This window comes from Hyposmocoma kahamanoa, unplaced genomic scaffold (genome assembly GCF_003589595.1).
Source record: "Hyposmocoma kahamanoa isolate Upper Pololo Valley unplaced genomic scaffold, ASM358959v1 87, whole genome shotgun sequence".
In the NCBI taxonomy this organism is placed as follows: Eukaryota; Metazoa; Arthropoda; class Insecta; order Lepidoptera; family Cosmopterigidae; genus Hyposmocoma; species Hyposmocoma kahamanoa.
Window position 1 is genome coordinate 8962367 of NW_020654422.1, and position 20441 is coordinate 8982807.

General features: G+C 33.0%; 1 protein-coding gene across 1 annotated transcript in view; it reads right to left on the reverse strand.

Annotated features, from left to right (window-relative positions):
• Nucleotides 1-20441, reverse strand: part of LOC113235193 (carbonic anhydrase-related protein 10) — a 54193-nt gene that overhangs the window by 18326 nt on the left and 15426 nt on the right. Inside the window, exon 3 of the mRNA XM_026470809.1 lies at nucleotides 10240-10290. Coding sequence (XP_026326594.1) covers nucleotides 10240-10290 — 51 coding nt within the window. The remainder of the gene's footprint in view (nucleotides 1-10239; nucleotides 10291-20441) is intronic.

The window sequence follows — 20441 nt, forward strand, 5'->3', positions numbered from 1 at the left end:
AATAGTAACGTTTCTCTTCCCCCAAAAGATGGGGTAAGAGAAACAGTACATCGTATTTCATATAAAGGTAAGTAACTTATAGGTACTTCGTGTTCTCAACAGTTCACAAAAAATTTCAAAATTTATGTTTTGCACCGTTTGGATTTGGGACATCGTAGCGACATCTCTTTAAAAACGTTTAAACTAATTTGTTTGTCTGTTTTACCGACTGAGAGACTATACTGCTAAACTCTTTAGATTATGAGTTAAGGTTTCAAGTTCCTCTTCCTCCGGTGTTCGTCTTACTCCACGTCCTGACCCTGCTTAATACTGTTTTACGTATTTATCTTTGTAATTGTATTGGCAATATAAATAAAAAATGAATAAGTTGACCTGAAATAATTGTTATTGCTTGAGTTTATGGTGACTACGGACTATACACTAGGTTTATTTAAGAAATTTAGTTCGAAAAGGCGTTTGACAATTACGACCATAAAGTCTCCATTGACTTATCATCAGTGATCGGAATGAAGGGAGTTAATTTACCTAAAGCATGAACGTTTTCTTAATATGGACATACCCATTTCGCTATCAATGTATATAAAATTTCTTTTTTCACTGTTTATATTCTAAACATTCCAAAATACAGGTTGTTGAATATTTATTTTTTTAAATGGCTAAAGTAGGTATTTAAATACGTGAGTACCTGTAGTAACACAACTACAATATAAATTGTTGATACAAATTTGGGGACAAATTTCAATAAATAATTCGCATATCCAAATACAAAGTTCCGAGAAATCCCGGGATTTCTAGAAGGCAATGTCTACATTATTCTTTACTTTAGCTAAATTAACTCCCTGAAATCCGATCACTGCTTATCATACATGTATATTTTATTATAATTTTCGGGGTAAAGTCTAGGCAATTGATTATGGCAGGATGTACCATGGTCAGTTCGTTGGCTTACATGATCATTGGGTAGACAGTGAATGCACCCCGTCTCTATTGAAATAACTTTGATAGTAAATTTAATAATTTATGATTTAGCAACCTTTAAAAATGGAATTTTGTCAAACGATGTTAAAATAAATACGACGAATTTAGGGTGGCTCTTCTTGACGTTGTGTATCAGCATCACACCCATCCAGCAGGTTTCAGCATCAATAGTAAGGGTTACCCCTTAAGCGCCCTTAATTTACCATTAGGCCTTGATGCCTTCTCTTTGACACAACCTACAAAGTACCTCCCACAAGATCAAATCAAATCAATCATTTATTGCTTTAAATGTGGTAAGTAGGTACAATACTAGATGGTAATGTTTACAGAATAATGTGTCATACATTTAGCCATTTCTGACATGCAATATATAAAATAAGAGTCAATGCAACATGATGTGTAATGACTAATATAAGCATGCTAAATTAAAAAGCTGTGTCTCTAATTAATTACATTTTACGTTATACATACAAATAATAATTTCAAATAATTATTTTTTTACATATTACTATGTCACTTAGAAACTTTTCTTAAATTATTAGTCAAATTATGAAATTACATTAATTATATATAAATAGCAATATAATTTACTTATTAAAAATTTCATTTACACTGTAATATGTTTTTTCTTTCAACCACTGTTTTAATAAACACTTAAACCTGTTTATTGGTTGCCATTTTAGTGAATCTGGTAAACTATTATAAACTTTGACACACATTCGCTTACTACTTTTCTAGTACAATGCCGTACGTGGCCAGTCTGTTTTGGTGTTTGGGAAATTGGTTTTGGTTATCTTTCGCTCGCTTGAACAAACCTTCATGTGTTCTTACAAAAGTACGTAACTCATATATGTACGTAATGGGGAGAGACATAATTCCTAGTCTTTGAAACAAAGGTCTACATGATTGATCTGGTGGTGCCCCACACAACTCGCACACGTCTTTTCTGTCAGCATTAGTACTGCTTCCCCACAACAAGAAACCGTATCTGAGATTTGACTCGACATGACCGTAATAGGCTGTAAGTAGGGTTTGAGGTATTGCAGTTCTTCTGTTTTCTTCTGTTGTCTTTTTCAGTTTACTCATCATATAGACATAACTATTTATTTTGTTACAGACTTTACTTATGTGACACTTTACCCATTCTAGTGATTTACCTCTGATTCCGTAATTTTCCAATTTATTTAGTAATATATTGTGCTCTACAAAGTCGAATGCTTTGGTCATGTCCAAAAATATCCCTATTGTATTATTTCTATCATTTAAGTTTGTAATAATTTTGTGCATTATTTGAAAACATGCTAATTTCGTTGATTTACTCGCTCGAAAACCAAATTTATTTTTCTTAAATATGTCAAATTAATTTGTGTACCTCATTAGACGTTTATGTATCAACTTTTCAAAGATCTTGGATGTAACCGGCACAAGTAATGTAATCAGTCTTTAGTTAGTTATTTGCATCACCTTTTTTATGGACTGGTTTGATTATCGACATTTTAAGCAGATCTGGAAAAATACCTTCCTCAAACGACAAATTTATCAAATAGACCAGAACTGGAGCTAATTCAGTCTTACATTTTTTTGCTATATTAGTGGTTATTTCGTCATAACCCGCTGCATTTGTCTTATTTAATAAACCTATAGTAGTTATTACTTCTCCGATAGTAACTAGTTCGAGAAAAATGCTATGCAATGTAATCGAACAATATGTATTACGACATTCACTTTATCTATACGTCTCTATCATATTCATGAAATAATTATTAAATTCCGTAGCAATACCTATTGAATCCCGAATTTCTTGTCATTTATTATTAACTGTCTAATAAAGTTATTCTCTAAAATGTAATTATTATTTCTTTCATTAATTAAATTCCAAGTTGCTTAACATTTATTTTTATATTTATTTATGTAGTCATCGTTACAATTTTTTTGCGACATGTGAAGACATAGTTTTAGTATTTTTGACTATTTATTATATTTTTGTTTATTTACACAGGAATAATTTTCATAATAGTTAAATCGCAGTTTCCGTTTAGTTAAACAGCTTTTTTTGAGACCAACTTCATCCATAAGGTTATCCATTTTGGTCTAATATATTTGTGGTTCACTTTAATTTTTATTTTTGGAAAACACAACCTATATAGAAGAATGAACCAGTCATAGAAACAAGCAAACGCCTTATTTAACTGTTTTCAACGGTAACTTCCGAAAATGACAGATTATACAGATAATTTCGAAATTTATTAATATTCTCGTCGGAATAATCTCTTTTAAATAAATAAAGTGTCTTTTCAGGAGTTGTCCTATTTTTATTGGGTATAACAAGTACTTGTGCCGTGTTGTCATCAGATAGAGCTAAATGCATCAATTTTCCGGAGGCCTTTTTTATATTACTTATTATGAGGTACAGTCATGAGTCTAATCTTGTAACATCGTTTATATGCGATATCAATTGGTAGTTTTGAAGCATATCATTAAGGTAATTTGTTGTATGGTTTTGGCGAGTAGATTAATGTTAATGTTATAAGAAAGATCATTTCAAATAAAATTGTACCATGAGGTACATATGAATGCATCGCCCAAGGAGCACACTTTATACGCCATAAAACTGTTATATCTATAAACAGTCTTAATATGGTATTGATTTAGATAATAGTTCTCTATAAATGGTTTTAGAAAAAAGAAATTGTTCTTATAGACTTATTTCACTCAAGTCAAAATTTTAACACCTTCTTAATCCCAAACAACTTAATTAAGTATAATCTCTCTTAAGATTTACTCTTATAGTTCTTATTTTAAGTTCATCTGTAGAACAACTGATTATTTTTAGTAAAATTGTTCTATATACATTCAGTAAAGTCTACTAATACTCTAAAAACTAGTGTTCTTAAATTTATTCTAGATATATTTAATTTATAGACATTCTGTAGTGTTTGTACTTATTGGCCATCACGTTACAGCGCGTCTTCAGTAGATTTTATTTTAAAAAATACTACGCAAAATAGATAAAGTAAAGAACATTAAAAGATCTGGTGGAGGTGGTGATATTAAGTCCTTGGATATTAAGGCACCTCATTCGATACAAACAGCGTTGCCAATGCCAATTATTCAAAATTCCCAAAAATCACGGTTAGATCTCCAAATTTGGGGAGGGCAAAGTTCATATTCCCCACAAATTCCCCACATCTCGAGTTTTCATTATTTATTAGAAATACATCGATTAAAAATATAATAAAAAATTAAGAAACTCAGAATGTAATAATCTATTACGTTTGCTGTGAATGTAAACAGAATGTAAAAAGTAAAGCTATTATAAAATTAAATGACCTCAAATCGTTTATTTATTTTAATAATAATAATAATAACGTACACACTCAACATAGCCCCGCACTAGGGAAACCCTGTGCCGCGGATGCCATGGATACACACGTAGACAACCACAAGTTACACCCAAACTCACGAAAGAAATAAATGTAGGCCATACAAATATTTCTCCCGACCAGGGAATCGAACCTGGGACCTCTGCATGGCAGTCCGGCATGGTAACCGTTCGACCACGGAGGCAGTTATATTAATTATAAAATTAGTTTGATTCAATATTAACCTATAATTAGTCTGAACAAAAAATCATTTTTCTTTGCCTTACAAAATTAAGTAAATGGATTATTTGTTGTGCATTTGTTACACTATGTATTTGTGACATGTTAATGTTAGAAATAATCAATGAGTTTCGACCTATATTTAATATTTAAAGTTAACGAGTGTTAAGTTGTGGTGTAGAAGTACCAACTGCTCGGCTTTGCTTATCAATAGCTGATTTCGTTTTGATTCATACCGGGGACCGGCTAAGCGGGAGAAAGAATCGCGAACTCAACACGCACCGACTGGTAATTTAACAATTCAGAACCAAGTGCTCTAATAATAATTCTATTTAAACTGTTTGTTAATAATACGAGAGATGTGCGATGTTGAAAAACACGTCGATGTAGTCCATCACAGTGTTTCTAACAGTAACGATCAAACTAGCGATGCATCAGCAATTGATAGATTAAACAAAATGATAACATGTTAGAATCCCCACATTTTCCTCACATAGCGCCAATCCCCACAAAACCCCCAATCTAGTAGAAACCCCACAATTTGGGGAATTCCGCACAAATTGGCAACACTGGATACAATAGTCGTAATTCCCGCTCGGGCCGGTTATGGCCAGCATTTGTTTGTTGACAAATAAGTGATAAAAATAATTGAAATGAGCGCGTAAACTACTGTACTTCAATGTTGTGTATGTGTATTGTGCCGTCTGTCAATAGAATACAGTGAAATCATTGTGTCAAATGTGGTTGGCGTGAAGAAATAACCTCAATTTTGTAATGAAAATGTTATTTCTTCCAACATAAGTAAGGTATGTCATTAAAATATTCCTTATATTTATATGATAGGGAATTTATCCACCTTTCTAGTCATATATAACACATTCCATATAATTATACAGAAAAACATTTTTATGCGACAAATTGGATTTTTTTCAATTGTTTCTTTGCCCTAGTGTTTTTTTTTGACTAATATATATATTAGTCATTCTTAGTCAGAAATACAATATAAGTAGCCGAGAAAATTTTTTTTTTTTAAAAGTAAATCTAAGTTGAAATTAGCTAGAAGAAGCCTAGAACTTCTTGGAAATTTGTGAGTTATTTTTTAGTTTTATGACAGGTTTTACATCACTTTTCACAATGTATTTAAAGTCGCACGTCAATTCGCGTTTTCTAACCGATTAGACATTGCGCGAAAAAGTCAGGAATATTGTATCTAATTTCGTCATGTTGTTTCGCAATTTTGACAGTTTATATTTTGTAAGCCATTAAACTTGAAATCTATTAGTATTAAGAGAATTGCGTCTTATGTTTGTAACGTTTTAGTATTTTGGTTTTAAAATAGTATTACTAAGAAAACTATCAAAGACTATAAATTATCTAAAAACTGTCTACAAGACTAAATAAAAACTGTCTACATCCTATAAATGGTCTTGTAGCATTCGAGAAGGGTTACTTGAGAAAATAGATAAGAATCACTCTTAACACTACATATAGATAGTTTCTCAAAGCACTCTTGTGATCTACTAATAAAGTTGTGCCCACTTTTACTTTAAATTATCTAGAAACCTTCTTCGAGATGTCTTGACGGAATTTGAACTCTTAAAATATTCAATCGAATTAAATTCTGTTAGATATCCTATAGTATATATTTAGATGTGGGTGTGCTGTTTGGGAGTACACGTTCAAGGTATTTATTTATTCTGTTTTAGGAACGAGAAATTCAAACAAAATTTAAAAGCACACTATGGTATATACAATGTGGGGGTACTATTTGTATAATATGGGCACTACTACATATAATATGGACATCGTTACAATCTAATATTAGTTTATTAAACATTCATTTATAAATACCTAGGAGGACTTGCAAAGCAACTTAAAATGAAATGAGAACCTAAAACAGACGTTTTTCAATCACACGGGAAATCGGATATTTGACATTAAAAAATACGAATTCTACTTTTTGTTTGATAACGAAAACAGAAGGTGCTGGTAGTGAACTATGGGGGCCGAAACATGATTGACTAAACAGAAAAAAACACAATGTTTGTTTGTTTTCATTTAAGGAAAAATCAGTTTCATTCGATTGTTATTTTCAATGAAATTTTCTTTCCCATCTTTCATAATAAACACGTCGGCGACTATAAGCTTATTTTACAATAACATAGTATATTAAATTTTTTTAAGTTAAATGTTCAAACATTGTGCAATGAATTTCTCCACATCTACCTCACACGCTTCAAAACCTATGCAACCACGATACCATAATCGCCAGGGAGGACGCACTTTTACTTGTCATTTGCCTATTTCAAAATTATATAAGTACGTATTTCTAATTGAATACATAGATGGATTTTTTTCGTTTTACAATATATAGGACTGGTTTAAGGTTTAAATTAAAATTAACTCTTGGGGTCCGAAATGAGGATTTTGCTTATAAATGCTTTTTTACGTCTCTCGTAAAAAACACAAGTTTTATGCAAATCGAGCTCCGGAAAAGTACAATAGAATTTTTTTTTTAATTTAAGTGGTTAAGTCATGGATTTCTTGGGAATATTAATGATGTATTATAACCAATTGCTGCAACAAGTTCATTCGAGATAATACGTACATTATTATTTCAAATTTATTTACTGAAATATTTCAATAATCTCGTTTCATCCATCAAGTTGTTTTTTAAGACTTAATGGGAAGTAAAGAATGAATATTGCCGAAACAGATTTATAAGGCGAGTGTGAGCAGGCTATTGGTAAGACTGGGATGCACAAAAAGATTCTCACTACGACGTACCCTTCCTTTCCTGTACATCTGGTGTGCACCTTGGATCACAATCGGCGAGCACCACAGATATATATCTAAATAGATGCCGTAAGTGTACCTACTTCGCTTATAAACGCTAAGTTGCCGCTGCTACGCTTCAGCCCGGCCTCACGGCCGGGCCGCGATAACTCGCGGTCACGCACGGTCGCGAAAACGCGAAAAATGCCTAATTGTGCCATTAGAAACTGCTAAGAAAAACACCACAGCTGTGAGAAGATAAATAAACAGGAACCTTGCCTTACAGTTATGTAATTTTGTAATCAAACAAGTATTAGCCGCGTGATTCGTATACATTGCGGGTTTTACTTGATGCGGTATACTTGGGGTCCTTCTTTAGAACGCCATGAATATAGAACGAGCGATACTTTCATATAATGCTTTCAGTTTCGTGGTACGGCCGCTTCTTCATGTTTTTGGTCAAATTTTACGATTAGTGTGTTCACTTTATGCAATACAGTTTTCGATTCTCATCGATTTTGGAAACAAAAGGATGATAATTCTTAAGACCTTTAAAAAATTATAAAAAATATTCTATAAAGTTTGTAGTTGTTTTTTTTTAGTTGTTTGGAACAACTTTTTTTTCAAAACATGTATCAATAAAGAACTTAATTATCTTATTCAGGTATTATTTTACTATAACAATTATTTCAAAGCTTCTTACAATCAACAAATACTTGAAAAATCCTTTTTCTAATACGTGCTGCGTTTACGATTTAATCTATCGCTATAGTACCGAACGGTTTTCCTCTTAACTAAATAGCGCTTCTGACGTCACGTGTACCTCCTAGTACAAAAAATGTGACAAGCTTGGTTTTCATACAGATCGCTGTGTCTATTTACATATATGTCTGCGGCGAGTACCTTACATCAATTGACAAATCCTTTCACCATGATGGCAAGCCATCGAGAGACACGATAAGATGTAGTTGGTACGAGTAAGAGTACCCTTATGCCCTGTAGCCTCTGCGTGTCCCGATAGGGAAAGAGCATGAAGTGTATGTATACATGAATGAAATATAAACTAAAAAAATATAAATTATATATTAAACCATATAAGTAAGATTTAGTCAAAAGAATAGCAGGGAAATGACCTATCGCAAGTTCTAAATATTCGCTTCACCGTGTGGCATATTATCTGCTTCGGGGGCCGATAACATTTATGCCGGTTTTTACGTGATGTGAAATTTATACGGGTGATTTATCTTGCATTCATATTGCATTACTCGCCAAATTGTGAGGTGTGTTATCGTATCATTCCCTTAAACATATATTTTTACTGTCACCTTTAAACTAATTTGGGTTTGTTATAATCTCTTGTCATTTTTCACAAATTTTCATATTACTTTAAACAAAATTTATTAAAAAAAAGAATCTTGATTCTGACAGTGAGACGCCTCTACGAGTTGATACATCACTACATGCATAGATAGCTATTGTTTGTAGAAATCGAAACGTGAATAAAATTTAAAAAGCATGATTTTCGTTGCATTTTTATCATCTTTATATTCTAAAAGGATTATATTTAAAGTCAGTTCTACCTTCATATAAATGCACATTTAACGTGATTCTTATTTAGTCGTACAGGCATCGTGGTTTCTCGTTAAAAATGTATCCGCTATATCGGACCGAAGTTGGCGAGTGGTGTGCCACCACAACGACCGTCTGATGCAATATTCAGTCACATTAGTAATTAGCTACGTTGTACAGTGTAAGCACATTGTACCCCAGTATGATCTACGTTATCTAACAGGTTTGCTATTTCATTATTATCTATGCTAAATAGGTATCTTTTATCTTTTTTACCACGTTATTGTTTGGTTGAATAGCTTGACATTTCGACGCAATTAAGTACATTCAGCATAAATGATTGGAGAAATGCAAGTAGTGTAAAAACTGTCGTATTATATTAATAGTCGTATTTTGTGGACGAGAATGCAGGGTTTTTAAGGATCAAACCTGTATTCCCAACAATACCAAACAACTTTAGTACCAGTAAAAATCTTTTTCGATTTCCTAAAATAATAGAAGTAAAGTTATTTGTTTCATTGCGTTGGCAGGCGTTCGAATAAAGCTGGACATAGGCTTTTTGGATGCGTGTCCGGCATGTCCGGCTTTTGTTATGCTTTTTATATTTGGACAGCCAATTATAGTCCATTAAATGATTAAAAAAGCTTGGTCTTACGTTTCTAAAAATTATCGTATTAAATTACGACACAAAATCATTTAAAATGTGGGGTGTTCGACCTTTTTACCCAAATGTCTGGCTAAACGTCTATCTGTCCGGCAATTCGGTTTTAAGACCTGGCAGCTCTAGCTAAGACAGTACTACGCTCCACAATCGGATTTACAACTGAATCGATAATAGAATACATTTGTGTTTAATGAAGTAGTTGATGACCCTTATATTAAAAAAAAGTTAAAACAAAATGTTTATGTCACCTGCTGTAATATCATTGCCTATTGAAACAGTCAAAAACAAAACGGTGGTATTTTGTAAAGGCTGTACATCAATCTCATTTGAATTTTTGGGACACAGGCGAATTTAATTATTAACGCAACTAATTTTAATCATGTTAACTCTTTTTAACTTTTAATTGATAAATCAAATAATACATTAAATAGGTTACCAATGCAACTGTCATATTTCGCAAAACTCGAACATCTTCGAATCGATAATAGTTTCATTGCTTTTTTTTATTTTAGATTTATTGTAAGAATTACAAATTAGGTAATCTTAACCAAACTTCTAATTAGAGTTAAAAACTTGTACTGGAGTTGGAATATATAATATAATATATAGAAAATAATAATATAAGGAAAGCGAATGAAGTGGTTGGCTCACCTGAGATCCCGTCGTAGGTCCACCATTCCTCCCAGCTGACGCCGCCGACGGCTGCAATCAAACCGACTCAAATTAAGTCTGCGAGTCGCATTATGAATGCAAACTTATATATACTAGGTACGATTTTAATGCTTACAGTCCATACCTATAAAATTACTAAGCATAAATTACATATTAGAACAAATTGAACAAGCATTAACTTTGATTGTTGTAAGGAATAATATTTAATACACTATTGCATAAGTCAAATAAAAATAATGATGACTATGTTTGTGAGCTTATTAAATGCATAAATATTTAGATAACAACAATGTTTCAACAACGTACCAGGAAAACTGCGTGCGAGCCTCATTTTTAACCGACTTCAAAAAAAGGAGGAGGTTCTCAATTCGACTGCATGTTTTTTTTGTGTGTATGTTACCGATTTTGATGATTCTTTTCTATTGGAAAGAGGATACCTCAGAAGTGGTCCCATTTAAATTTGAAGAAAATATTCCACCACTAAGGGTGGCATACTAGGTGGTGAATGACTTTTGAGGTAGGTTTTTTAGTACTCTGTACTGATCATTATTTCTATCAATGTTCCGTAGTATATATAGTCACAGCGCGTGACGATGATAATGTTTTCTTAGATCATCGTAAAATATAACACAATGGTGGTCGCAATGAATTAAGCCCTCGTAATATAAAAGTTGTATAAGTTTAATTATTTATTAGCAAAATATCGCCATTTTCACCTTATGTGCTAAGGCAACTCGCACAAGTTATGCTCGTTTGCTGCGGCTGTTGACCTCACGCAAGGGTCGAGCGTAAATCATCGGGGAGTGTTGCAAGTTATTGTTTATTGCGTACGCTTACCTCATAAAGTATAAGTATCAATTTGTAGGTAGTCCTAATTTATATAATTAGATTTATTACGAAGCTGACATACTTATATTACTGTAAGAAGCTAGCTATAAACATGCTATCACGTCTATCTACCGTCTGTCGTGTGTGTGGTATGTGTGAGTAGGCGACTACGGATCTTAAATTAGTGCGTTCGGAAACGGGTCGTACGAATCTTTTCATACTGAAAATAAAAACGGACTCCATTCAAGTCTTGTGCGGTCTCTTGGTGAGTCAATCACAATATGATAAAATATATTACTTAAAATTATTGTTGCAATCATTGTACTTGTTGTTGCAATAATTGTATTTGATGGGCTCAGGTGGAAACAAGTTACATTATCACGTTCAACAGCATGTTGTTTATTTCAATCGCTTTTGTTTTCAGTGCACCCTCTTTTACTCTTGGTAACTGTCTAGTACATTATAAAGTAATTTTCCCAAATTATTTAGGTTTTTTTGTTGCTAAAACCTACTCATGTGTCTATTTCTTTGGCAATTTGAATTGAAAATATTTAAGAAATGAATTTATTTGTTACTTAACTAATTTATATAGAGCACTTATTTTATTTACGTTAACATTGGCAGGTTAAGAAGTTGTTGATTTTCCTTATTTTTATTGGACTTCGAAATGGATTCCCGAATTTGCGTCATAAAGAAAGATTTACAAGATTAAAATTTCTCCTTTTACTTTCTTAAGTCCTCTTCATTAAGATTATGAAATTATGATACTCATAATAACGCAAGCAATTAATTCAAAGACGCTTAGCCAGGGTTCTTGAGTTGTAATTATCTGCGAAGTATCGTTTTCAAATAAGCAGGTTTATATACTCTTCATTAGGGGTCGTTAAATTTACTCGTAATCGCTTGCTCTTGAAAGTTATCAGTCGTCATTTCGGTATTGTTCTCTGGGCTCTATGTAAGATTCTAAATATACATTTATGTACTATTAGTTTAGTCATCCTTTTTTGTGTTAAATATTTACACGTGATCAAATTTTCGAAGTCCATAAATAAAGCGAATGCAACTATTGACCAAGCGATCCAATTTGTTGAGAAGTTCCTGAGTGGTATCAGCATAACACACATCAGCATAATTAAGGATAGGAAAAATAGTGGCCTGTACTAAGAGGATTTTCGTTGCGGTGGGTAGAAAGTTATTGAACTGGTAGAACGATCTTAAGGATCTTACCAATGATCTTCTGACTAATGCAATTAATCTGAGGTTTCCAGCTTAAAGTACTATCAATGTGCAGTCCCAGATTCACAACATGAGGTGCGAAAACAATAGGTGTATCATTATAAGAAAGAGGCGCGACAGAGCTCATGTCCAACCTAGTCAAAGCATGAGAACTACCCACGACAATACCTTGGCACTTACTTGGGTTGACACTGATGCCAAACTTACTCGACCAATCAGCGATACGCCGCAGGTCTTCATTACGCGCTAGTATCGCATCATCCAGGCAGTTAATCTTGGCCTGCGCGTATATTTGCAGATCATCTGCATACAGATGGTAAGAATTGTGGAGGATAGGACAAATTAAATTGATGAAAACGGAGAACAATAGAGGGGAAAGAATTCCACCTTGGGGGACACCTGCCTCAAGGCCTGACCAATTAGACAAGGAGTCTTTAGCACGAACCACTTGCTTGCGTCCTCGAAGATATGAAGAAAACCAGTCCAGTTCCGGAGGAGATTCGCAGATATGCAAGGATAGCAAGAAGGATATCACGGTCAACAGCATTGAAAGCGTTAGAAAAATCAATGAGGACTGACAACAGTGAATCCTCCATGCCCTCCTGAATGTCCTCTGTAATTACTATTTAATTACTGATGAAATGTAATTAGCCTGTTTGACGTTGTTGTTGCCTGTGTCGTCACTCGCAACTTAAAGTCAGACAACCCTATTAATATTATATTAGTAAGTTTATTGAATAGACGATGTTTCACTGTAATGATATTCAATTATTATTTGTGAAATGACTCTACTACCTAGTTTGTTATAATTATTAATAGATAGTTTGGACACTAAGAAAAATTCCTTCGGTCCGACTGGCGAAAACTCGTAAAAACTAGAAACAAAAATCTGCAACAAGCACATAGAAATATTCGTAAGGTCTATTGCTTTGTTCCCTAGCTCAGTTAGGAAAGTGACATACATGGCATGCTGATGGCTCTGGTTCGAATCCAGCAGGATCGAATGAAATTTTCTCAGTGCTCGGTCTTTGTATAAGTAGTTATCACCCTATTATTATTTTAGTTGTACTTACAGGTTGCAAAACGTAATTTGAAAAAATTAAATTTGTTCGTGCTATATTGAAATAACCTTTGATTTTTATACCAGTATCGTGGTCTAGCAACTCGATTACGGGAGTATGATTATGAAATATATCCTAAACGCCAGAAATATAAAACGTACCCAAAAAAAGTACCCTTTCATATCTCATTAGATATGAAGGGGTACTTTTTTTGTGATACGAAGTGACGGGACGAATAAGTCTTGTGCCTGGTGGTAAGCGACACGCCTGTCCATAACAGTTGCAGTGCCGCTCAGAGCTTTAGATCACAAAGATCAGACCCTTCTGAACGTACAGGTACTTTTGAAAGTACCCTTACTGCCACTGCGCCCGTCAGCTTGAGACATAAGTTGACAAGTCTCATGTGTATGTAACGCTCACATTACTGCTTATCGGTAGGTAATAGGTAAGGTGGCAGTACTTCCCTAGACGAACTCTTTCACAAGGAGCTCTACTGCTACAAAACTGCCATAAATATTTAAGATAGCTACTTTTACTTACAGGAAACATTCCTTTATTTATATGAATAACTGCATTAACACATATTTTCTAAAGAAACATATTATTATGATATTATCTATAAAACTTAAATTTCTCTTCAACAAACATACTTTATTATTGGAGAGATCAGATATTCATCTTTAATATTGACAATGTTGTAGTGAGCGTTTATTTTTTTCATTTTTAGTTGGTTCGATTAGGGACTCAGGTAAGCTTTTCGAAAAATTTATGAATGCAGTTATTCATATAAAAAATAAAAACAATATTGCATTTAAGTAAATTACCCATCTTAATCAATGGTATAGTATGAATCATAATTATATGTCCAAAATCTGGAAGGGGGTAACTGAGCAATAAAATATATTTTCAATGGTAGTTTCCTATTTTTGACGATAATAAACATTAAGAATTATTTATTATTTATTTATTTATTTATTTATTTAGGATATCTAATTATAATTCGTGTTAAAGTTTAAGAAGTTTCCCTTCATGTCCCATTGATTTTTTCCACCCCGTATAATATTGTAATTTGTAAATTCGCCTACGACGAAGAAGATTCTATTTATAAACAGACCTGTTCGTTTCTAATAATACAGTTTCCATCACTGTTTCAGCGATTTCCGATGAAGTCTGTAATAAAATTCAAGAAGCAAAAGTACAAATACACAATTCCGAAGCGCGGAGTTGAAATACACAGCAATCGCGAAACTTACTCGATACACGCCTGATTTATGCTTTTAATTTAAATTTTTGCATTCGCCAGGCGAAGTTCGCCACGGACGCGCCGCCTGCATAGCAAATATATGTTACAGTCGACTCGGGGTCGTTTCAGTTTCGATTCGATACGGCTTGAGCGAACTGTCGACTTTTAATCTTTTAATGCTACTCAACAAACTTCTGACTCGTGGAATACGCTTATTTATTCGGAACGGTGGGTTGCATGAGATATACTGGATTTAATGTTCATATTCAACATTTGAGAAGTTTGTTTCATAATTAATTTTACTACTTAATATTTACTTGCACATAGACAAAGTGTTAGTGTTTCTAATGATTAAAACATAATCGCACCTTTGATGACCCGTTTGAGGGAAAACCTACATTTCAATTATCATCGCAATAAAGAAAACAATTATCTTTGTAAAATGCTTAGACACCAATTTTATGGTTACGCAAAGAGAGATAATATTAACTACTCTCGTAACCTGCAATAACCTGCACTAACTACAGCTCAGTGCGGCTTAGAGCAACTTTACCGGCGAAAACAACACCTGAGGCAACGCCTCGTATCAAATCTATGAATTACTGAACTTTGGAATAGCGCCGTCGCGACTAATCGCAAATTATGACTGGCTTTCACCGTCTTCCAGTAAACAATTGCGTTTGTAACAATTAGTGTTATTTACGTTTGCGTAATGAATTTACGGGGTACATGAAAAATGACCTCGTACATAAAAGAACGACTATAGTTAACCGTTTCGCGTTGTCGTTACGTTTTATTGAATTTGGAATTTAGAACAATCTACTCAGCTCAAAAATATTTTTACATTTTGTAGATACTGTGTGTTCGTCTTTCCTAATAACGTAAGTATTTTTGTATTCGTACAAAGGTAGTTTTGCAGCAAGCATACTCGTAAGATTGAATTCTTATGCATTGTTGCATTTTGCAGACACGATTGCTACGTGAAGGAGGGAAGCGCTCGCCTGGGAGATGCCAGTCAGCGTCTGTTCTTAACTTTCGCTTGGAAGTCAACAGCGGCCCGCCAAGGGAAATAAGGAATTATCTGCCATGCACTGCAAGAATCACGAACGCTTTAAATATTGAAATGAGATTTCAGTGACCGCGCAGTCTTAGGATCGCCTCAAAGCAGGTCAAACCCTATTAGCCTCGCTAACCTTAACTTGTTTGAGGGTTCATCTGTAATCTGGTTCACCATTTATATCACAAAATTTTATCAAGTGCTCTTAAATGTTAAGTGACAAAATAGCAGAGCCCATTCTTGAGCATTTTGTTGGCGTATTGGTATGGCAATCATACATAATTTTAAATTGAATTAAAGTGTAGCATTTAGTATAGTATTTTCTTTTTTATTGTATTTTTCTTTTACCACACGCTTAATGCTTATTTTAGTATTTTATTTCAATTATAATTTTTTGTATGATTTTATTATAATATTTAAATTTTCAGCAGTTAATGTTATGTCTACTTTCAATTTTAATTTTAATTCTGATTGTATTTTTTTAATACAATCATAAATATTAAACCGTAAACTAGTAGACCTATGTTGTCTTGAACATTATATATAATAATAATTATTATTATTAAAATTTCTACCTATAAAACTAGACAGCAATTATGGTATAGGTACGCTGCTGTAACACAGCATAGTCAACAAAATTATAAAGGTATCGATGTCGCAATCAAATGCTGAAAACGCGAGCAATTCTCTGCCGACGTACTCCACAAAGAGGTGCAACCGTGCATCGGAAATGAATCAGTTTCCGTTTTGAGTGAGCTAAATGATATATCTGTGTCTACGTATGCACTCTGAACCAGACTTTACACTTTACGCAGTGCCACTCATTGCCAACCTCTGCGTCGTGCAATATTAAACACATCGCACAGTTACGACAGTGGTATACCGACATCAATCGATAGTAACTTATAAATCTACTTCTAACTTTGAATGTTTAATTAACAAATTTTTAATTAAATATCATTCTTAATGAATTGTAAGTGATGAATAATAAAAGTAATTTATTGAAAAGTAGATTTCGATACCGATTTTCCAACGCAGTGGTCCGTAAGAGCGAATAAAAATGTCATCGGTGTATGAAATAAATAAATAAATTCACGTGGAAAATAGGCAATTTCACGGTGCATTGGTTGTTCTTTGCGTGGCATGTGCACTTGTGCTGGCTGCAGGCGTCGCACTCGCGATAACAAAAGCTTCCATGGCGCGAATAATTTTAATCGTGCCTGATTTTTATAGCCTTTTTTAAGTCTATTCACAAGTGAAGTTTAATTTGTAGACGTCACTCGTTCTTTCAACCAACCCTTTGTGAAGAATAAACTGGAGATTTCATATTTTTGTTCTAGTACAAGTGATGGAATTTAGTTCTATTTTGTAATATTTGATGAATTTATTATTTTTCGGGCTATTTTGCATTTTTCTCTTTCAGATACCAAAAACAAAATTTTGTAACCCATTTTGTGTATGACATAAATTTGAAGAAATAAGTATAATGTTCAATGTGTATAATGAGCTTATATACACAATTGACCTTATAAAATTCCTTTTTTATCTATGTCATATATATTCCTTTTAAATTTATCTACATTCTTTTTGTATATCATTCATAAGTCACAATAAATAGCTTAATGTATTATGGCTAAAGCTTAGAGGGTGGAAAAAAAAATAAAAGAAGGCTAAAGTGACTGAAAGAACGTATGATTGCTCAATATTGTCTATTCCTTATTAAAAATAGGAAAGAAATAACGTTATATGAACTATACAATACCATCTCTTTCTTTTTTGATGTTCCAAATCGTCTTATCGAGTATAATGTTTAACTCTTAGAATAATAACGCATAGAATAATAGTTTCATATCAAACGAACTGTCACAAGTGAGGCAAAAATCAAATTCATATAGGCTTGGTTTTAGTAGTAGGTTAATTTTCGGTTTTAGTGAATATTTATATAAAAATACAAGTTGAAACGCGTTACTTCCTTGTGGAATGTGATGTTAGTATCTATTTTATGTTTGTCTGACGTATTTTTACACTCATTTACCGCACATTTCGTCATTTTTAGCTAAAATTCTTGAGCTGTTCGCGGTGCAAGTCGACCTTGAGCACTGAAGGCTCGCCCGCTCGTGTAGGCCCATTGGGAGCGCTTCAATTTGCCTCGCTTAGCGTGTGCGGACTACGTTTCTATGCGTTATTATTCTAAGGTTTAACTGTTAGAAAAATAAAAGTATGTAATAATAAAATCTATTAAAATTACCTTGTTTTCAATTATTGTTCTGCATTTTCATGAAGAAAAGTAAATAAAACAAACTGAATCTTGATAGTAACGTTGTGAATTCGGAATTATAGTCTAGTGTCAATTGTTAGTGTCGCCAAAGAGCATATAGATGTCGCTGTTATAATTTTACGAAATAAACATCGCGTATTTTTATTTAACGAGAAATTATTTCCTATTTACTATTAAATAAAAAAAATAAAAAAATATTGAAGCGATTTATGTCAATAAATAAGTTCAACATAACTTTTAATTATTACAAATCAATACTTAGGCAATAATATCGAAAATAATATTGTTTCCACTGCGTCCGAGTAACTATTTTAAGATTTCTAAATTTGACATAAGGATTACATTACTTTAATGTTAAAGTCGCGTCATAGTACGAACTGAGTGAATGAATAGTCACAAAGCTGCCAATAAAACATCATGGTTTTAACATTATAATAATCTTACTATAATAAGCTTATTACTTGTCGTAGAGGGTTCGTAATATGAAGCTCAAGTTCTCAATATTCAAATCAACGGTTTCGCATAGAACATGTTACACGGAAGTTCAGCTAAGAGCCTTAAGCAATACCGTTCTAATATTCTGCACGAACAATTGATGCTCAACCAACTTGCGCATGTGCTGAGGATATTCTTTAATGCGTTATGGATTTCCATTTAGAGTTCTAACATTGTATCTTCATATTATACTGAAATAGTAACTTTGCATAAATTTATTTATATAGTTGTAAAGGAGTTAGTTACGAGTCATTGTTTTGTTTCATATTCTTGAATTTGAGTTTCTCGTCAAAATACAATTTTCTACCTAAATTCACAAAAAAATACCTTTTCAGTTTAACGTAATGGGATCATTGAATACCTTTTCCAACATACTGAATTGAGTATTACACCATTATTAGGAAAATAAAGGAGACAAGGGTCTGACAAAAGATATTTTGTGGATGAAGACTGTGTACTAATAAACCGAGTGTACTTTTCAAAATATTATGTAGGCATTGGCTGAAAGTTAAAATATTTACTTTGTGGTCATCTGAATAAGGTGACTCTTCTGAATTTGCAAAACACAAGTGTCTCTCATACATTTAGGACGAGGAGGTTCTATTTACTAATGTAAGATTTTTAAAGCCGTTTAGTTTTATATATTGCAAAAAATGCTGGACATTATGAATGAGTCGTTTGGAAAGAGAGGTATGAAGTTAAATTTACTGGCGTACTAATAGATAGTAATGTTATTATAGATTTCCACATATTCCAAATACCATTTATGCTGTTTATTTTTTATATTTACATATTTTTATTTGTATATTAAGTGACGGGAGTGTCCCTTAGAGGTTTATTAAATCAAGACATGAGGGGTCCTGCCACTACGTCCGTCACTCTGAGGAATGGACAATGGTACATCCATTCCAATTTCCAAGTTCTATGTGCGTGTTCATCAGCACCTTCAAAACTGGAACGCAATAATGCTCACATTTTACTGCTTGACGCCAGCAATAGATATAATGGCAGTACTTTTTTGGACAAACTCTTTCACAAGGAACTCTACTGCTATTTATTTTTATTTTTTTGTCACAATAACGACCTTTTGTATTTAAACCTGCTTCATAATGAAAAGGAACAATTGTTATTTTATGACAATTGCCGTTAACAACCTGTTATTTTGTTTGGGATCCATTACGCGTTTTAGATTTAGTACCGAGCTAGCAAAGTAAGCGGCTTACCTTATTACTACAGAATATATTTATAATTTGGTTCTTCCTTTTTATCAGATAACGTGGTATATATCGATACCTTTAGACTCAACTGGTGTAAAGAACAAAACGCAACTGATCAGGAGAAATAAAAAGTTTTCTTTTTCAGAAAAACTATTACAACTTTTTTGTTTCTTGACCTATAACTTTTGACGTTTCTGAGAAAAATCTAACAATTCTTCATTTTATAGCCTAGTTAAGTTACTATTCGGAACAAAAATGAATTTTAGAAGTTAGTGTCGTTTACATTGCTGTAAAAGTAACAATTATGTCCTTTACACTCCACGCTGTAAAAAATAATTTAACGGTTTAATAACGGTTTAATTAGTAAGTCTTAGATAAAATTATTGCGTTTTTTTGGGCGTTAAGTAAGCATACACAAAATTAAATAGCATATCACTTGAAGTTGAACTTCTGTAAGTAATGATATTTAAATAAATATTAGACAACATCACATACTTTGCTCTCATCCCAAAGTAAGTACCTAAGGTACTTGTATTGCGGACATCGAAAACTACTGTCACTGTAGACGAAATAGTAGTAGAAACAAAATTAACCTTTTTTTCTGTTACATGAGCTATGTGTAGTATGTAGTATTTAGTTCACGCGCTTATTTGATTGACTAAATTATTTACAAGGTATCTATGCGTCTTGCCACGCTAGTTGATGGAATCCAGAGCAGCCAGTTGGTATTTGGCAGAGCCATCCCATAAGTGGCAGCAATATTCCA